The 19,410-nt window shown below is 37.9% G+C and overlaps 1 protein-coding gene across 7 annotated transcripts in view; it reads left to right on the forward strand.

The window, feature by feature from the left end:
* Positions 1 to 19,410, forward strand: part of SLC9A9 (solute carrier family 9 member A9) — a 667,550-nt gene that overhangs the window by 274,147 nt on the left and 373,993 nt on the right. For all 7 annotated transcript variants that reach the window (XM_029215042.1, XM_029215041.1, XM_029215045.1 and 4 more), the window contains one exon: positions 7,450 to 7,565. In XM_029215042.1, the coding sequence (XP_029070875.1) occupies positions 7,450 to 7,565 (116 nt within the window). The remainder of the gene's footprint in view (positions 1 to 7,449; positions 7,566 to 19,410) is intronic.

The raw sequence follows: 19,410 nt of genomic DNA on the forward strand, positions 1-19,410 counted from the left end.
GCCACCTACCCAATGACGGTTCAGCGCCTTGAAAAGAATTAAAGTTCCATGGGGTTGGCAGCCAAGAAGAAAGTAGGAGAGTAGAAGCCATGGGGGTACAGTTGTCTTGCTGATGGCCGTCGCAAACAAAGTTTTTGAGCGGTCAAATGTTCCGGCATAGAATTTCCCAGCCCTGACACACGCATTTATGCCCCTGACAGTGAACCCTCCCCTCATCTCTCCTCTTCCTCCTACCCCCACCCCCTTCCCTAACCAGCCTCCTCTTTCCACTTAGGGACAGAAAAGTTGGATACAACCTTTCCCTTCCTCTAATCCTCTCTCCCTCTACCCCTTTCAGAGGAAAGAGGATTAAGGGCAGGCAGTCTGCACTCTTCCTAGTTGCTGGTACAAGATAATCTGATAGAGGAACTGGACAGGAGCTCACTTGTCACCATAACAAAGCGGAGTGGGGCTTCACCCGATCCCCTATTTTCTTTTAACATGCCCACAAGCCACCCAGTTGATTCCTTCACCCTCCTCTCCTCAGCTTTCACTAAAACAGAAGGAACAAAGTCTTGGGACTGGTGGGAAAACTAGAATGGGCCAAGGGACCATCTAGTGTATGAAATCTTAGCACCTGACTCAGCTACAGCAGGACCCACAGGCTTCGTGGGCTTCTTGGGGCCGAGCAGCCCACTCTGGGTGCTGAGATAAAGGCCATAAATAGAGTCACAGTTCAGTCAGGACAAGCTTTTCCCCGCCATCTCTGCAGTGGGTGGCAGATGGCAGATGGTTTCCTGGATTGCTAAAGGAGAGGTTTCATTTTTTGGCCATTGTATTTTTATTGATCCAAGAAGAAACCACCTTCAGGAGGAACAGTTTTGCATTCTAGGGGAAGAAAATCAGTAGTTTGGGCATCTCACATATAGATGGGATATTGCTGGCAGTCTCCTTACTTGAGTGTATATTTCAAATTCATCAAATATGCCACCTTCCTCTCAAAGCCTTTCCTGAGTCCCCAAGAGAGCTGCTTCTCCTCTGTGAACTCAGTGCATTTGATCTGCAACTCACCTAGGACACGTAACAATTTCTATCATGTATTCTGCTTTTGTAGGTGACTTGTCTCTCCCTCCTGAGGATGGAAATCATGCCTGACTTATCTTTGCATTTCTCATAAGCCTTAGTAAAGGCTTTTATGATATTAAATACTATATATATAAATATATAGAGAATTTACTATCATATATATGTATGAGTTTATATATATATTAACATATGTGTGTGTGTGTATACACACACACACCCACACACAAACTGAGAAACAGTGACAAAAGAGGAGAATCATTTCTTTGATACCTAGGAGCAAATGATCCTACAGACCCTTTAAGGCCCATATAGTTTCACCTAAAATCAGACTCACCGTCTCATGCCACTACTCTTGACAAAGCAGAATTCTTATTTTTTAACTCCTGTTTGTGAGCACCCATGAGATGTGAGCTTCTTCACAGCTTCTTCCCCACATCTTTAAGATCAACTCAAGCCTCACTCTAAGCCCCCTTCTGGAGACAGACCTGATTTCCCTCATAGCCAGACATCCCAAAAGGATGGGTATGTTGCCTGTCTCAATTTCCTCATTTTTTCCATGGGCTCTTCAACCCATTCTAATCTCGCTTTAGCTCCCACATTCCTAATGACACTAAATGAAAGGGCTCGTTTGGCAACATTCAATCCTATGTATCATACCCTCCTTCTGGAAACACTCTTCTCTTGACTCTTGTGACACTCTACCAGATTTCCACTCATGTCTCTGTTGACCAATTCTTTGTATCCTCTTTTCCTCATCACCTCTACCTCATCTTCAAATGCTGGAGTTCCCAGGCATCAATCGTGGGCCCTCGTCCACTTTATGTTCTCTTCACATTTTCATTCACACCCAACTCTGAATACCCAACAGGCTCACCAGCTTCTCAATCTCAACATTTCTCAAGTTGAACGTGTAATCTTTCTTATAATATAAAGTCCCCCTTTATTGTTCCCAGCTAATATAAGTGTGGACATGTGCAATCTGTACTTCTCTCCATAGGACTTAACCACAATACTGTTAAAATAATAAATTATAAATTAGCTAGTAAACATCTGGCTCCCCAATAAAATATAAGCTCCCTGAGCGGAGGAATTATGTCTGCTGGTACTTATTTGTTGAATGAATGAGTTAATGAGCAAATTAATGAATGCATGAGTAAATGAATTTGGCTAGAAGACCTTCCCAATTCCATCCACCCCAACATTAATAAATTATGAGTTCTCTCATGGAAACAGAGAGAAGATAGGTGGCTGCCAGGGGCAGGGGGCAAGGGGGAGGTGGGAGAAGTGAGTGAAGATGGTCAAAGGGTGCAAACTTCCAGTTATAAGATGACTGGGGATGTAATGTATATCATGGTGACTATCGTTAATTATGCTATCTTGTATATTTGAAAGTTGCTAAGAGAGTAGGTCTTAAAAGTTCTCGCCACATACAAAAATATTATAACTGTGGGGTGATGGATATGCTAACTAACCTTATTGTGGTAATCATTTTGCAATACATACATATATCAAATCATCATATTGTATACCTTAAACTGACACAATGTTATATGCGAATTGTATCTCAGTAAAGCTGTAAAGAAAAAGAATTTATGGGGCTTCCCTGGTGGTGCAGTGGTTGGGAGTCCGCCTGCCGATGCAGGGGACGCGGGTTCGTGCCCCTGTCCGGGAGGATCCCGCATGCCGGGGAGCGGCTGGGCACGTGAGCCATGGCCGCTGGGCCTGCGCGTCCAGAGCCTGTGCTCCGCGACGGGAGGGGCCGCAGCAGTGAGAGGCCCGCATACTGCCAAAAAAAAAAAAAAAGAATTTATGACTTCTCTAGTGGGGTATGCTCTTGAATGCATGCCCCAGAAAAAAAGAGAAACTGTGAGATTGAAACTATCCGTAAAATGTGAACAAATAAATAAAGATGCTTATCCAGAGGAAATGTTTGAGTATAGAAATCAGAAATTTAGGTGCAGATTATAATCTTTGTTTTGCTATCAGAGCCTGTTGGTGCTGGACTTTCCCACTGCAGAGTGAGGTCCATGTAATGGTCTGTTTCACAAGCTTTCACAGGCAGGAATGTGGCTCTTCTGACAGTTAACAGGCCTGGTCCACACAGCTGTTTCCAAACTGACAGCAATTCCCCTTGCGTATCTCTAGCAATTCAAAAAAACTGCCTTTTCCAGTAGATCTATTCATAGCTTGATCAAGACTATTTTTAAAAAAGATGTATTCTTTTTAAAAAATACTGAGAGAGACTAAGATGGCATACTTAAAAATCATCCAAGCAATTGAGCCTTCTGGAACTTTTTGTTTTGAAACATTTTTGCAACATGCCTTTAGGTGTGGAACTTTAATAGTGTGAAACAAGCTCATGAAATTTAAAATCAGTACGTGTGTCACAAACACTCAATAAAGTGAGTATGTGGAGCATTGTGTAGGACATTTCTTCAAATTCTCTTTTACCCAATGCCTTCTATAAGTGACATGACTGCCATCCTGTGAAACTCTACTCTTTGAAGACGGGTCATGGATTTGCGCCTTTGTATCCTCTGTAGCATAAGCACTCTGCTTTTTAAAGAATAGCACTAAGTGGATATTTGTTGAGATCAATGTTATCAGCAATTTTGCTTTTTATATGGCAGTTCTGCTTCTGCCCATCCCTGTGACCTGGGCTGTCCCTAAGCACAGGCTGACCCCAGAAGGACATCTCACTTGGGTCCACCATCTTCACAGCATTGCGTGCACTGGAATTCACCGGCTTCCCTCTCCCAATCAGACCACATCTTTCCTGTATCCTGAGCCATCTGAAATAGTTTCTGTGAAGTGCTGATAGAACACACCACCCTGTGAGAATGTGGTGGTTGCTAATGGGTTCATTTATTTATCCTCCCAGTTAATACAGTTATAATTAGTTAGTTACAATAATGTAGCAACAATAACAATAGCTAGTTATTAAAAAAAAGTGCCTGGCACATAATAGATACACACTAATTATTGACATTATAATTATCAGTGACAATGACCATTGTTATTGGTAATAATAACAAAATGATCATACTGAGCTCATACTGCACTGGGCTTTTTCTGTTTTTCTTGCTTTTTAAGGTATTATCTCAAGGAAGATATTGGAATTATAGTTATTTTGTGTCCAGGGGTTGATTTGGAGTAAACAAATCATTTACTTTCTTTTTTTAAAAAAACAAACTGTGTGTATAGAGGTATGTGTATATGTGTGTGCATGCGTGTGTGTGTGTGTGTACATGCACATGTGTTTCTCTTGATTTCAAAACAATTCCGAATCTCTATAGAATGGTGGTTGTGTATGCAGGTTCTGGCATCCAACTGCCTGGGTTCAAATCCAGCTCTGTCACAAGCTAACTTCTGTGACCTTAGGCAACTTACTTAACCTCTCTGAATCCTGATTTTCACCTTTGTAAAAAGGAATAAGTATAGTACCTAACTCAAGTATTATGAAGATTAAATGACATAATGAATGTCATGTCACATAATAGCACTCACTAATGTACATTGTTATTTTTTTATTATGACTGTTATTTAGAAAGAACTGAAAAATGCAGAATAGGAAAAAAGAAAATAGTCACATGTCATTTTATAACCACTATTAACATCCCAGACTATATGCTTCTGACCTTTTTCTGTTTATATGTGTGCTTAAATATATTCAATTTTTATAAAATTAGAAATTATTATATATTACCACTTTATAATTTGCTTTATCAATTTACTTTTCTATGCCTAATATACACTCTTGTATATAGTATTAATAGTTGCATATTAGTTCGTTATATGTGTGTTCTGTAATTTATTCACTGGACATTTAGATTGCTTTGAATTTTTCACTCATGAATAGTAATAATCTGAAATAAACTAAATAACTTCTGGTGTGTATTCAGATTAATTTCTTGGCAAAAATTTATAGAAAATCATTTAATAAGCTACAGTATATAAAAAATTTAATACTTTTAAAATAAATTGTCAAATTGGCTTTTATAAAGACTTTAATTTTATTTTCATCAATAGTACATGAGGTTTCTAGTTTCCAAGTAATCTTCCCAAGCCTGGGTAATATATATGCATGCATATATTTTTTTTATCTTACCCAATCTAATGGCTTCTGTAGGGCAATATGGGGCAAGTCATTTTAATTCTGAGGCTCAGATTCCTAACTTGTAAAATTAACTAATGGGTATAGAATTCAGAAATATAGTCATAGGTCATAAAGTTGATACTGATTCCAGAGCCTATCCATGCTCCATATTGGAAGTGTAGCTCAAATGAGAAAGACCTGTGGTGAAGTCAGGTTAACACCAGGTGAGGCTGAAGGGATGACTCTCGGAGAGCATTTCCCTGGTAATGTTGTGACTGTCCAGAAAGTCTCAGTGTTCATCAGACATGCAGATTCTAATTCAGAGGGTGATGCGGATAACATATATAATTAAAATCTATGATTATATTTATTGCCATCTGCCTTGCTATAAACGACATGCTCCATAAGGACAGGGATCTTTGTCTTGTTCACTGATGTATTCTAAACACCTAGCACAGAGCCTGACAATAGTAGGGGTTCAGTAATAAATATCTATTGAATGAACAAGCTGAATGACTCTACTCTTAACCTGTCCAGAGGCTGCATACCCTGATAACCAGCAGAATGCCCTCCCCAAGATAAGTGTAGGTGAGCTGCCATGATTGAGGCCTCTTCCCAGAAACAATTGCTGTGTCACATGACACAGGCTTTCTCAGATACGTTAACACTTGCAGCCTAGTTAAGCTTCAGCCTCCCCTGCTAGAATCCACACACTTCACAGCAATATTGGGTCTCTGCTCGAACCCATGTGGTTGTCTTAATAGTTCAACTCATGGGTAGTAGTATCTCCAAGTTCTTGGGGATACTCCGTTGCTGCACCTTTGTCCTATATAGAACAACCACCTTATGGACTAGTTAAGAGTATACTGTATGAGGTAACATATAATGTACAATATGGAACTGTTCATGTAGGCAATATGATGTAGGAATTAAAAGCCCGGGATCTGGAGTCAAATTTCTCAGTTCAAGTCTGGGTTCCACAATTTAATAGCTGTGTCACCTTGAGCAAGTTACTTGATCACACAGTATTCAGTTTTCTCATCTGTAAAATGCAATTAGTACCTACCTTGTAGGATCAATGTGTGGATGAAATGAGTTAAAACATGTGAAGAAATAGATATAGAAAGTGAATATTACCTATTTTGATAATTACTATTAGCAGTCATAATCTCATTGAGAATTTACTATGTGTCAAAACCCAAATTTATATTACCTCAGATAATCCTTAAAGCAGCTCTGTAGACTAACCATAATTCTTTTCCCTACCTCAGAAGGTTTTAGTAATGCCCTAAAATCACATAACTAGTAAGTGGTAGAAACTGGATTTAAATGCATGTGTGTCTGAAATATTCTCTCATAGAGAAATTTTTCATAAGAGAATTTGAAATATCCACATTCTCATTGTCATTAAAATTTCGAATATCTGATTTCTAGTCTTTTTAGTCATGCTCACAACCCTACAACATTTTTCAAGAAACTAATTTAAAAACGTGTGAATATCTAAGCAACAGTCTATTGGTCTGAGAGTCAGTGGTTTCTAAGGACTCTTACAGTCACTTTCAGTGATTCTACCGTGGTCCAGTTCACCAATTTTTGTTTTTCCTCCACTAGGATTTAGAAAAATCAGTTAATTAAATACAATTTAAAAGCTATAGGGTGGCAAATGATGACCAAAACAGATAATTTGCATTCCATGGGTTTGGTAAACATAATCTCATGAAAAGAATGGCTTTCTTTGCAAGATCAAAATGTAACCATTTCAAGATTCATTTTCAACTGTGTGTTGAAGTTACAGGTGCTCTAAACCTAACAGTGTTTTCTCTACCTGGTGTGGAAGTGTCCTGACACCACCAGTAGTAGAGACTCATCTATTGTAAAGTAACTGGTTGACTGAGTGCCCTGTGAGTGGCCAGTATCCTTCTCATCACAGTGACAGACTTGAAACTTGAACCCTTTGCAGACACCCTAGCAGACAAAACAGTAAAACTGAAAAGCAATCCATTTACAGATGTCAACCCAGCCACTATATTTGTGGGTATGATTTGCTATGCCATATTTCACAGATTATTTTTTATATCCTTGAGATTTGTTTTCACTGAAGTACACTATAAAATGTTCTTTTACCTTTTGCCAGGTGAATAAACTGTGATATTTGGTACAGTGTACTGAGAACTAGCATGGCTACAAATAGGCAGAATAGTGGTAATTTGTGCCTCATGCTTATTCAGGAAGCCCATTAGAATGTCAGCTATGTTGATGTTTGAAGATCATATTTTTCTCTTCAACAGGTTAATTATGTATGGCTTTGTGAAGGCCATGGTATATGCTGACCAGCTGAAAAATGGAGACTTTCATTTCACTGACTGTTTGTTTTTTGGTTCACTGATGTCTGCTACAGATCCAGGTAATTGCCCAAATGATATGTTGCCTTCTTTCTAAGACTCAAACATTTAAATTGAATTTTTCTCTGATGACCATCACCCGAGTCTACATAATAATATTCCTTATTCCTTTTCACTTGCAGTTGACATATCTGTTAGTGATTACAAAAAAAGAGAAAAGAAACAGGTGAATATTCTAACACCTCTCAAAAAATAGTTCTGAAAGCAATTTCAGTAATGGGAAAGACTCTTTAAAATTCATTACTGTTTATTTCTGTAGAATATGTAGCCATTTTGAGCTGTGGTCCTTAATTTCTCTCTATTTAACTTTCTTCTTTCAAAAATGCTCTATTGGGGCTTCCCTGGTGGTGCAGTGGTTGAGAGTCCGCCTGCCATGCAGGGGACACGGGTTCGTGCCCAGGTCCGGGAAGATCCCACATGCCGCGGAGCGGCTGGGCCCGTGAGCCATGGCTGCTGAGCCTGCGCGTCCGGAGCCTGGTGCTCCGCAGTGGGGGAGGCCACAACAGTGAGAGGCCTGCGTACCGCAAAAAAAAAAAAAAAAAAAAAAAGCTCTATTGAATTAAATGGTAAAAAATAATTTTTTAAATTGTTTACTATGTAACGTTTTAAACATATTAAACATAGGGAGAATAATAAAAAGAATTGTCATATACCCTTAAAATTAGCAAATTATGATGATTATCAAATATGGCCAATGTTTTTATGTATACCCTTCTACACTCCTCACTATGACTGAATTATGTTAAAGCAAATCCTAGACAGCATATCATTTTATTTGTAAATGTTTTGAAAAATGACCATTGTCATAATGAAACCTAAAAATATTAATAATCTTTTTTAATATTATCAGAGAGCTAGGCTCTGTTCAAATAGCCCCAATTGTCTTTTTGTCATTATCATTATTAGTTTGTGTAGTAGTTTGTACAAATTAGGACCCAAATAAGGGCTACACATTACAATTGGTGGATATGACTATTGAGTTTCTTTTCATCTATATGTTCCCCTTCCATCTTCTATTTTTCTTGTCACTTATTTGTTGGAAAAAAAAGGCAAATTGTCTCATGGTTGAATTAAATATGGTTGCTTAAAATGCTCCTCTAACTTCTGTATTTCTTGTAAACTGATGGTTAAATCTAGAGGTTTAATCAGATCAGCGTTCATCTTTTTTGGCAAGATTACTTGCTTGGGGCTTCCCTGGTGGCACAGTGGTTGAGAGTCCGCCTGCCGATGCAGGGGACGCGGGTTCGTGCCCGGGTCCGGGAAGATCCCACATGCTGCGGGGCAGCTGGGCCCGTGAGCCATGGCCGCTGAGCCTGCGCGTCTGGAGCCTGTGCTGCTCAACGGGAGAGGCCACAACAGTAAGAGGCCCGCGTACCGCAAAAAAAAAAAAAAGAGATTACTTGCTTGCTATGAATCTCTATAGCATCACATCAGGAAGCACATACTGTTTAGTGACTCACCTGTCAGCCTGATCCATCACACTACTGAATTGCTACTCCGGCAAAGACCACCAGAACACATCTGTAGTTGAACAAGATGTGTTTATTACATGTTGTAATGAAGAGAATGCACACCAGAGGAACCATGGGACATCTCAGAGAGTGTTAGAAAGGACTTGTTATAGGACTTGGGCTTATGCTTGGTGATTTTAGGGAAGGCTTAAGGAATTGGGGCTTTGCTCTGGATTAGATGCTGTCAGAAAGCATGAGGGATTGGGCATTTTAGTAAGTCTTATCGGGCAGGAGGAAAGACTGAATAGAGCCTAAGGCTACAATTTGTAAAGAAGCAGCGCCACTTATAATAGCCAAGATAGGGATGTTGTGGTTTGGACAGTGTTCATTTTTTGTGTTTAGATGTGATTACACAGTAGGCTTGTTTTTGTCTTGATCCATCATGGTCACAGAGTAAACCTGTCTGATGTTTTCTGTGAAATTGTTTACATTCAACAAGAGAACAACAAAGCCCAGCTGATAGTACCAGGCCAGCTCCCGGATACTAGGGGCTGCTCTTCTCTTTCTTAGAATGGCCCTCTGACCAGCAGTATTGGCACCATGCGGTAGCTTGTTTTAAATGCAGAATCTCAGGCTCAACTCCAGAACTACTGAATCAGGTTCTAGAATTTAATATCCTCAAGTGGTTTATATGCACAGTAAAGTTTGAGAAGCTCTTAATGTTAGACTTCCCCATTTTAGCTAATGGGTTTAGTACCTGTTGATGGTTATGCTTAGTCTAGAATTTGTTAGGGGTTACAAACTAGTGGTATGCTAATTCTATCCTACATTTTGCATGTATTAGCTGGTACTCTCCTGAAAGAAGCAGTTTTCCAGATCAACTTTTTGAGTACCCTGTGATAATTATTTGAACAAAAAATCAGGATAAATTATTTATTCTTTTTGTTTACTTACTAATGTTCTAATTTTCAGAATAATGAGTTGTTTATCATCTCCCACATATGATCAGGTAGGTGGTTTGGGGCTTTTTTAAAGTATCATATCAACACATGGATTTAAACATAGTTGATATGTTTCAATCTACTATTGTAATTATACTTTTTGAACAAAATATTCCATCTTTGACAACTGGGAGCCTCTTCAAGTTTCTCCTATATCCTTTTGCCACAAACCCAATAGTCTCTCGTAGATTTCTTGTTTCGGAGCAGGACTAGATGTACCAACCTTATTTTGTATGTTTCCTGTACCCTGACTTAGAACCAGACATTTCTTTAAGAAGACTTGGTTCTTTCTAAGCGGGAAATTTATTGAGAGAACAAAATGTGGACACTGGGTGTTTTCATTACTATTCTACATATTTTTATTTGTTTTGAAGGAGAAGTAATATCACAAATTCATATTAATATTGTTACTTCCAATTTAGGATTATAGAAATTTAACTTAACTGCCTTGAATTTATTTTGCATTTAAATTTTTCTTCTGCCTACTTTTCTTCTTTCTATTACATTACTATTACATTACTATAATTTCTTACTTCCTTTAAATGTATATTTTCAAATTTACAATGCACATATTATTACTAAAAATATGATTATTGAAAACTGCTTAGATTACATTGTGGTTCTTTTTAACCTTTGTGTATATGCCACTAGGATGAACAGTTAAAAATTACTCTGTTTTAAGAGCTCTTGAAATAATCCTCTGTGTGGGTAAGCCACAAGTCAATTATACAATAATGTTCATTTGTTTCATTTTGCTTTTAATTGTTGTTTTAAACTTAGATTAAATATCTACAGAATTCCAAAATGAAAACCATAGGACAAAAGAAGAGAAATCTAACTTCTAGACCTGTCCTCTCTATCCTAATTTTTCAACCATTTGGGTTGGTTTTTAGTTTACGCTTCTATTTTTATTTTTTTAACATCTTTATTAGAGTAAAATTGCTTTACAATGTTGTGTTAGTTTCTGCTGTATAACAAAGTTAATCAGCTATACGTATACATATATCCCCATACCCCTTCCCTCTTGCGTCTGACTCCCACCCTCCCTATCCCACCCCTCTAGGTGGTCACAAAGCACCAAGCTGACCGCCCTGTGCTATGCGGCTGCTTCCCACTAGCTATCTATTTTACATTTGGTAGTGTATATATGTCCATGCCACTCACACCTCACCCCAGCTTATCCTTCCTCTCCCCGTGTCCTCAAGTCCATTCTCTACGTCTGCATCTTTATTCCTGTCCTGCCCCTAGGTTCATCAGAACCATTTTTTTTTTTTAGATTCCATATATATGTGTTAGCATACGGTATTTGTTTTTCTCTTTCTGATTTACTTCACTTTGTATGACAACTCTAGGTCCATCCACCTCACTACAAATAACTCAATTTCGCTTCTTTGTATGGCTGAGTAATATTCTATTGTATATATGTGCCACATCTTCTTTATCCATTCACCTGTCGATAGACACTTAGGTTGCTTCCACGTCCTGGCTATTGTAAATAGTGCTGCCATGAACATTGTGGTACATGTCTCTTTTTGAATTATGGTTTTCTCAGGGTATATGCCTAGCAGTGGGATTGCTGGGTCATATGGTAGTTCTATTTTTAATTTTTTTTTTTTTTTTTTTTTTTGCGGTATGTGGGCCCTCTCACTGTTGTGGCCTCTCCTGTTGCGGAGCACAGGCTCTGGACGCGCATGGCTCAGGGACCCAGCTGCTCCGCGGCATGTGGGATCTTCCCAGACCGGGGCACGAACCCGTGTCCCCTGCATCGACAGGCGGACTCTCAACCACTGCGCCACCAGGGAAGCCCTATTTTTAATTTTTTAAGGAACCTCCATACTGTTCTCCATAGTAGCTGTATCAATTTACATTCCCACCAATAGTGCAAAAGGGTTCCCTTTTCTCCACACCCTCTCCAGTATTTATTGTTTGTAGATTTTTTGATGATGGCCATTCTGACTGGTGTGAGGTGATACCTCGTTGTAGTTTTGATTTTCATTTCTCTAATGATTAGTGATGTTGAGCATCTTTTCATGTGTTTATTGGCAACCTGTGTATCTTCTTTGGAGAAAAATCTATTTAGGTCTTCTGCCCATTTTTGGATTGGGTTGTTTGTTTTTTTGATATTGAGCTGCATGAGCTGCTTGTATATTTTAGAGATTAATCCTTTGTCAGTTGCTTTGTTTGCAAATATTTTCTCCCATTCTGAGGGTTGTCTTTTTGTCTTGTTTATGGTTTCCTTTGCTGTGCAAAAGCTTTGAAGTTTCATTAGGTCCCATTTGTTTATTTTTGTTTTTATTTCCATTTCTCTAGGAGGTGGGTCAAAAAGGATCCTGCTGTGATTTATGTCATAGAGTGTTCTGCCTATGTTTTCCTCTAAGGGTTTGATAGTGTCTGGCCTTACATTTGGTATGCGTCTATCTTTAGCTCTAAGCAAACAAACATGAACAAGCTCGACTATATACTACAGCACGCATGGTTCATCACCTTGCTCTTCTTTAATTAACAGTATTTTGAAGAGTAATCCATAGCAACACATTAAGAGTTTTCTCATTTTCTTTTATAGCTGCAGAGTATTCCATAGTTTATTCAACCAATTGCCTGTTAATGGACATTTGGGTTCTTTTTTGTCTTTTGCAATTATGAATGATGTTACAGTTAATAACTTTAAAATTAATAGCTTTCCACATTTTGCTCCTGTTTCTTTGGGATAGATTTGTGGAAACGGGTTAAAAGGTATTTGTAATTTCCTAGGTGCCAATTTCCTCCCCATAAAGTTTGTACCATTTTGCCTTCACACCAGCAATGTATGACAGTGTCTGTTCTGTACAGCCTTGCCAATGCAGAATTCTGTTACAATTTTGGGTTTTTGCCCATACAATAAGTGAGGATTTGTATCTCTCTGTGGCTTGACTTAATATTTCTCTTAATATGAGTAATATACGTTTAGGGAACATATGCATTTTTTTTTTCTGAAAAGCAAATGTTTATAAGATGCCCTTTTCCAGTAGGGTTGTTGGTCTTTTATTTTTCATGCTTCTGAAGCCCTTAATATACTAGGGATATTAACCCTTTGTAATATAAGTTACAAATATTTTTTGCACATTTTTGTCTGTTTTAATTTGCTTATGGGATGGGGGAGGAAAAAGCATTTTTTAATGTATGATGTTGACATTCTTCCTGGAAGAGGATGAAATGAAAGTATGTCTCAGATTTAGAACCCGTGGTGTCGATTAGAAGACCAGAGTCCCAGAGTGGTGTACAGGGAGAGACTGTTCCATCTCCAGGCCTAGAGAAGACCTGGCCACTAAATCATTGCTGGACCATTTCATGCTACCATCCCCCAAACCCAGGGAAATGCAGAAGTCCCTTGGCATCCACGGAAATGGGGCCTCAAGTAAATTATTTTCAATCCATCAGTGATTTCTAGTTAGTTCAGGTTATTCTCTTCTGCCATATATGGATACTTTGCTTTTCATGGTCAGGTCCCATTTTAGGTCACCTGTGCACAAATCTGCATTTTGAAAAGCATTGCATCCATTGTTTCTTGGTCCCAATGCTAATGGCCAAGTTGTTGTATTTCATGGAGTGATTCAGCCAGCTCCAAGTGTGTGGTGTTCAAGCTTTGCTCCTTCTGTGACTAGTGATATTCCTGAGGTTATGTTTACATGACACAGGAAAACTGATTGAAATAGAAAAAAAAAAAATCTAGCTCAGTAAGATGGTTATTTATCTACATTGTATCAAACAACCGAGCTGACTGAATTTTTTGAAATACAGAATTGACTCACAGCCATAACGAGAATCCTGGGAACCAAGTCCACTTTCCAAGTCTGGCACAGACCAGCTGTACAACTTTGGGCACCACTTAGCCTCTCTAGATTTTATGGGTTACTGAAAGTGGAAGATATGTGATCTCATCTTTTCCAACCCCTTCATTTTACAGATGAAGAAACTGACTTTTCATCTGTAAAATGAAAAGTTTCGACTAGAGCCCTTTCCAGCTCTAACATTTGGTGCTTATTTCTGTGAGACTGTTTTTTGTTTCTTTGTTTTTAATTTCATTTTAAAACAAGTTTTTGTTTTACAGTAGTTAAAAGTGAACCCAAAGCCCTCCACCCAGACATTTGGGGGTTCTTACACCAACTCAGCAAATGTTAGAGAAGATCTCACATAGCGGAGACCCACACATGAACAGGAATACTTAAGCACCCTTTTCTTCTGGGAGCTAATTGTTATATTAAAACACACTGAACCTACTCTCTGCTAAATTGGTGCAATTTAAGATCTTCAACAACCTTTAAACACCTAGTTAATCTTACCCTACAATTATTCATTTATTGCCTAAATTATTGTGACTCACTAATTTATGAAAGAGAACCTATGCTCTCCAGGTCTGATTTTTCATGGCCTTCTTTAAATTAATTCTTTCCCATTTAGCCTTAGCTAAATCTCAGCGAGGTATTATTAACTATTAATATTTTTCTTTTACAGTTACATATTTAGACTTAAATCTAATTCTTCCTGCATGTTTCAGACTCCCTTCAGCCAGTTTTCAGTATACCTCCAGTTAGGGTGATTTAGATATTATTTGATTGATTTAGTTTCCTCCTTTCCTCACTGATGAAGATCTTGCTGCTGATGGAAACGTCATCAGCATCCCTTAACAGAAAGAGTGGATAACTAAAGGCAGAGCCCCCAAAGAGACCATGTATGATAAACTGCAGGGTATGGGAAGAGAGAAGTACTTGCAGGGCTTGATCGATAAACACACATCTTCAGGTGTGTTTAGACAAGGAAAAATAGGAGGATGGGGGAGGAGAGAGAAACAATCAACAAAATGGTAATAGAGTAAGAGACCCAGCGACTGGAAATAGATGCTATAGTTAATATCCCTCTTTTTACAAATGGCCAAAGCCCATTAGGAGTCTCTCCGACCTCATACTATCCTCCTGTCTCTTTCATAACTGACTTGGGTCCCAGTTTGGTATATTTAGATTATCCAAGATAACGATTTTTATTATTAAGACTGAAATATCCCTTTATATGGAGTGAGTGACATAGAGAGGTCCTTAAGGTATGTAAAGATACTTGGGAATCCCACTGTACCCATGTGCTATTCCTTAAACACACCAGTCTTTTTTTTTTATTATTATTCAAGTATAGTCAATTTATATTATAGTCTATTGACTATTATATTATAGTCTATTGACTATATTATAGTCAATATTATAGTCAATTATTATTCAAGTATAGTCAATTTATAATATTAGTTTCATAGTGATTCAATTTACATTAGTTACATAGTGATTCAATTTACAATATTAGTTTCATAGTGATTCAATATTTTAATATACTCCATTTAAAGTTATTACAAAATAATAGTTATATTTCCCAGTGCTGTACAATATATCCTTGTTTCTTATTTATTTTATACATATTCGTTTGTATCTCTTAATACCATACCCCTATCTTGCCCCTCCCCCTTTTCTCCCCACTGGTAAACACTAGCTTGTTCTCTATATCTGAGTCTGTTTCTGTTTTGTTATATACATTTATCTGTTTTATTTTTTAGAGTCCACATATAAGTGATAACATAGTGTATTTGTCTTTCTCTGTCTGACATTTCACTAAGCATGATACCCTCTAGGTCCATCCACATTGTTGCAAATGGCAGAATTTTATTCTTTTTTTATGGCCAAGCAATATTCCATTGTGTATATATACCACATCTTTATCCATTTGTATGTTGATGGACACTTAGGTTGCTTCCATATCTTGGCTATTGTAAATAATGCTGCTATGAACATCGGAGTACATGTATCTTTTGGAATTAGCGTTTTCATTTTCTTTGGATATGTACCCAGCAGTGGGATTGCTGGATCATGTGATGGTTCTATTTTTAGTTTTGGGGGGATCCTCCGTACTGTTTTCCATAGTGGCTGCAACAATTTACAATCCCACCGGCAGTGTACTAGAGTTCGCTTTTCACCACATCCTTGCCAACATTTGTTATTTGTAGAATTTTTGATGATAGTCATTTTGACAGGTGTGAGGTGATATCTTATTGTGGTTTTGACTTGCAGTTCTCTGGTGATTAGCAACACTGAGCATTTTTTCATGTGCCTATTGGCCACCTGTACATCTTCTTTGAAAAAACGTCTATTCAGGTCTTCTGCCCATTTTTTAATTGGTTGATTGTTTTTAGATGCTCAGTTGTATGAATTGTTTATACATTTTGGATATTAACCCCTTATTGGCCATATCATTTGCAAATACTTTCTCCCATTCAGTAGGTTGTCTGTTCATTTTGTCAATGTTTACCTTTGCTGTGCAAAAGCTTTTAAGTTTAATTAGGTCCCATTTTTTTTATTTTTGCTTTTATTTGTTTTGCCTTAGAAGACAGATGCAAAAAAATATTGCTAAGAATTATGTCAAAGAGTGTTCTGCCTATATTCTTTTCTAGAAGTTTCCTGCTTTCCAGTCTTATATGTAGTTCTTTAATTCATTTTGAGTTTATTTTTGTATATGGTGTGAGGAAATGTTTAATCTCATTGCTTTACATGCAGCTGTTCAGTTTTCCCAGAACCACTTACTGAAGAGACTGTCTTTTCTCCACTGTATACTCTTGCCTCCTTTGTCGTAGATTGATTGACCATAAGTGTATGGGTTGATTTCTGGACTCTATTCTGTTCCATTGATCTATGTTTCTGTTTTTGTGCCAGTACCGTGCTGTTTTGATTACTGTCGCTTTGTATAGTCTGAAAGCTGGAGTGTGATACCTCCAGCTTTGCTCTTTTTTCTCAAGATTGTTTTGGCAATTCTGGGTCTTTGTGGTTCCATATAAACTTTAGGATTATTTGTTCTAGTTCTGTGAAAAAATGTCATGGGTATTTTAATAGGGATTGCATTAAATCTGTAGATTGCTTTAAGTAGTACGGATATTTTAACAATATTAATTCTTCTAATCCTCTAAGAACATGAGATATCTTTCCATTTACTTGTGTCATTTTCAGATTCCTTCATCAGTGTTTTAAAGTTTTCAGAGTATGGGTTTTTCACCTCCTTGGTTTAATTTATTCCTAGGTATTTTATTCTTTTTGATGTGATTTTAAACAGGAGTGTTTTCTTGCTTTCTCTTTCTGATAGTTCATTATTAGTGTATAGAAAAGCAACAGATTTCTGTATATTAGTCTTGTATCCTACAACTTTACTGAATTCATGTATTAGTTCTAATAATACATGAAGACTGTTTGGAGGCTTTAGGATTTTCTGTATAGAGTATCATGTCATCTGCAAATAGTGACAGTTTTATTTCTTCCCTTCCAATTTGGATGCCTTTTATTTATTTTTCTTGTCTGGTTGCTGTGGCTAGAACTTCCAATACTTTGTGAAATAGAAGTGGTGAGGGTAGGCATCCTAGTCTTATTCCTGATTTTAAAGGAAAGGCTTTAAGCTTTTCACCACTGAGTATGATGTTAGCTGGAACACACCAGTCTTGCTGCTGCCTCCAGGCATTTGCATTTGTTGTTTCTCCATCCTCACCTTCTTCAGGTCTTTTCTCAAATGTCACCTCAATGAGACCTTCCCTAACCATCCTATCAAAAATCAAACCCTTCTTCCCCCCAACACAGTTCGCCCCAAATCACTGTGCTTCCCATCCTTTTTCCTTGACTTACATTCTTGTACAGCACTAATCACTATTGATCTACTATTTATTTTATTTCCTTATTGTTCCTTAGTTCTTTGTCCCTCTGAAAGAGGAGCTTTTTTTTTCTATTTTTTCTGGGGTTTTTTCCTATCTTTTCACTCTTATATTTCTCGTATCTAAAACAGTAGGTTTTCAATAAATGCTTGTTAAATTAATGAATTAATAAATTTGTGGAAGAAACTGCTAGAGCAAAGTGTGGAGCTTGAAAAGGTATCTATTCTCAAATGTGAAACGTGAAGCAGCTGAATATCCCAGCTCACCCTTGGAGATAAGGAGTCTCATGGCCCCAGGAGGGACAGTGACTCAAGATGAAGGTGGAACTCCTCGCACATAGCTGAACTTCCAGCACAAGCTGAGTGCAAATATTAGTTTCTGTCCTCCAAAAAAAAAGATATATTCAGCTAAAACAAAAATAAATGTGTCTTTCTTTTTGTTCAACCATGCAGCCAATATTTCTTTCCCCCTTTTCATCAGTGGTCAGTAGCTTAACACTTTCCAGAGAGCACCAAGCCATAGATTGTAGACTTGCAGAAGCACTTATAACAGTGTGGGGTTTTTTTTCAGGTTGAAAGATGTCCAAAATAGGAGGTTCCTTTAGGAAAAGGAAGAACTCAGCACAATACATTAAATATTAATCACCCAGAAGATGACAGAAACTCATCCTGGTATTTACAGGACTGACATTTCTTCCAAGGTCTCAAGGAAGCCATTCATTCAGGAATATGCACAGTGGGCTGTGCATTTTCTCACTTCATCAATTTCCCTGTTTCCTATTTGGATTAAAATGTCTTCATTTTATGTGATGCAGCTACTTTGAGACTCAAATACAGCTGTGCTATTTTGAACTCCAGAAGTATTAGTCCAGTATTTAAAACTAGAAAATAATTCTTACTTTGTAGACTTGTCCTATTTTCTCTCAAGAAAATTAATCCAGGTTGTCCTGTCTTAGGCAACCTCAAATAGGGCTTACTTGAGCATTGCTCTGTCCAATGTGATGGCTATGAGCCACACGTAGCTATTGAAGTGTAGCTAGTCAAAATTGATGGGCTGTATGTATCAAATACACCCTAGATTTCAAAGACATAATGTGAAAAAAAGTAAAATATCTCACTGATAATTTTTATACTGACTACATTTTGAAATAATAATATTAATTGAATATTGAGTTAAATAATATATACACTACCAAACATAAAATAGATAGCTAGTGGGAAGCAGCCGCATAGCACAGGGAGATCAGCTCCGTGCTTTGTGACCACCTAGAGGGGTGGGATAGGGAGGGTGGGAGGGAGGGAGATGCAAGAGGGAAGAGATATGGGAACATATGTATATGTATAACTGATTCACTTCGTTATAAAGCAGAAAGTAACACACCATTGTAAAGCAATTATACTCCAATAAAGATGTTAAAAAAATAAAATAAAATAAAAATAAATGAGGGCTTCCCTGGTGGCGCAGTGGTTGAGAGTCCACCTGCCGATGCAGGGGACACGGGTTCGTGCCCCGGTCCGGGAAGATCCCACATGCCGCGGAGCGACTGGGCCCGTGAGCCATGGCCGCTGAGCCTGCGCGTCTGGAGCCTGTGCTCCGCAACGGGAGAGGCCACAACAGTGAGAGGCCCGCGTAGCAAAAACAAAAAAACAAAAAAACCCAAAAACACAAATAAATAAATAAAATAAGATAACAT

Source organism: Monodon monoceros, unplaced genomic scaffold (genome assembly GCF_005190385.1).
Source record: "Monodon monoceros isolate NGI ecotype Baffin Bay Population unplaced genomic scaffold, NGI_Narwhal_1 Super_Scaffold_11, whole genome shotgun sequence".
Classification (NCBI taxonomy): domain Eukaryota; kingdom Metazoa; phylum Chordata; class Mammalia; order Artiodactyla; family Monodontidae; genus Monodon; species Monodon monoceros.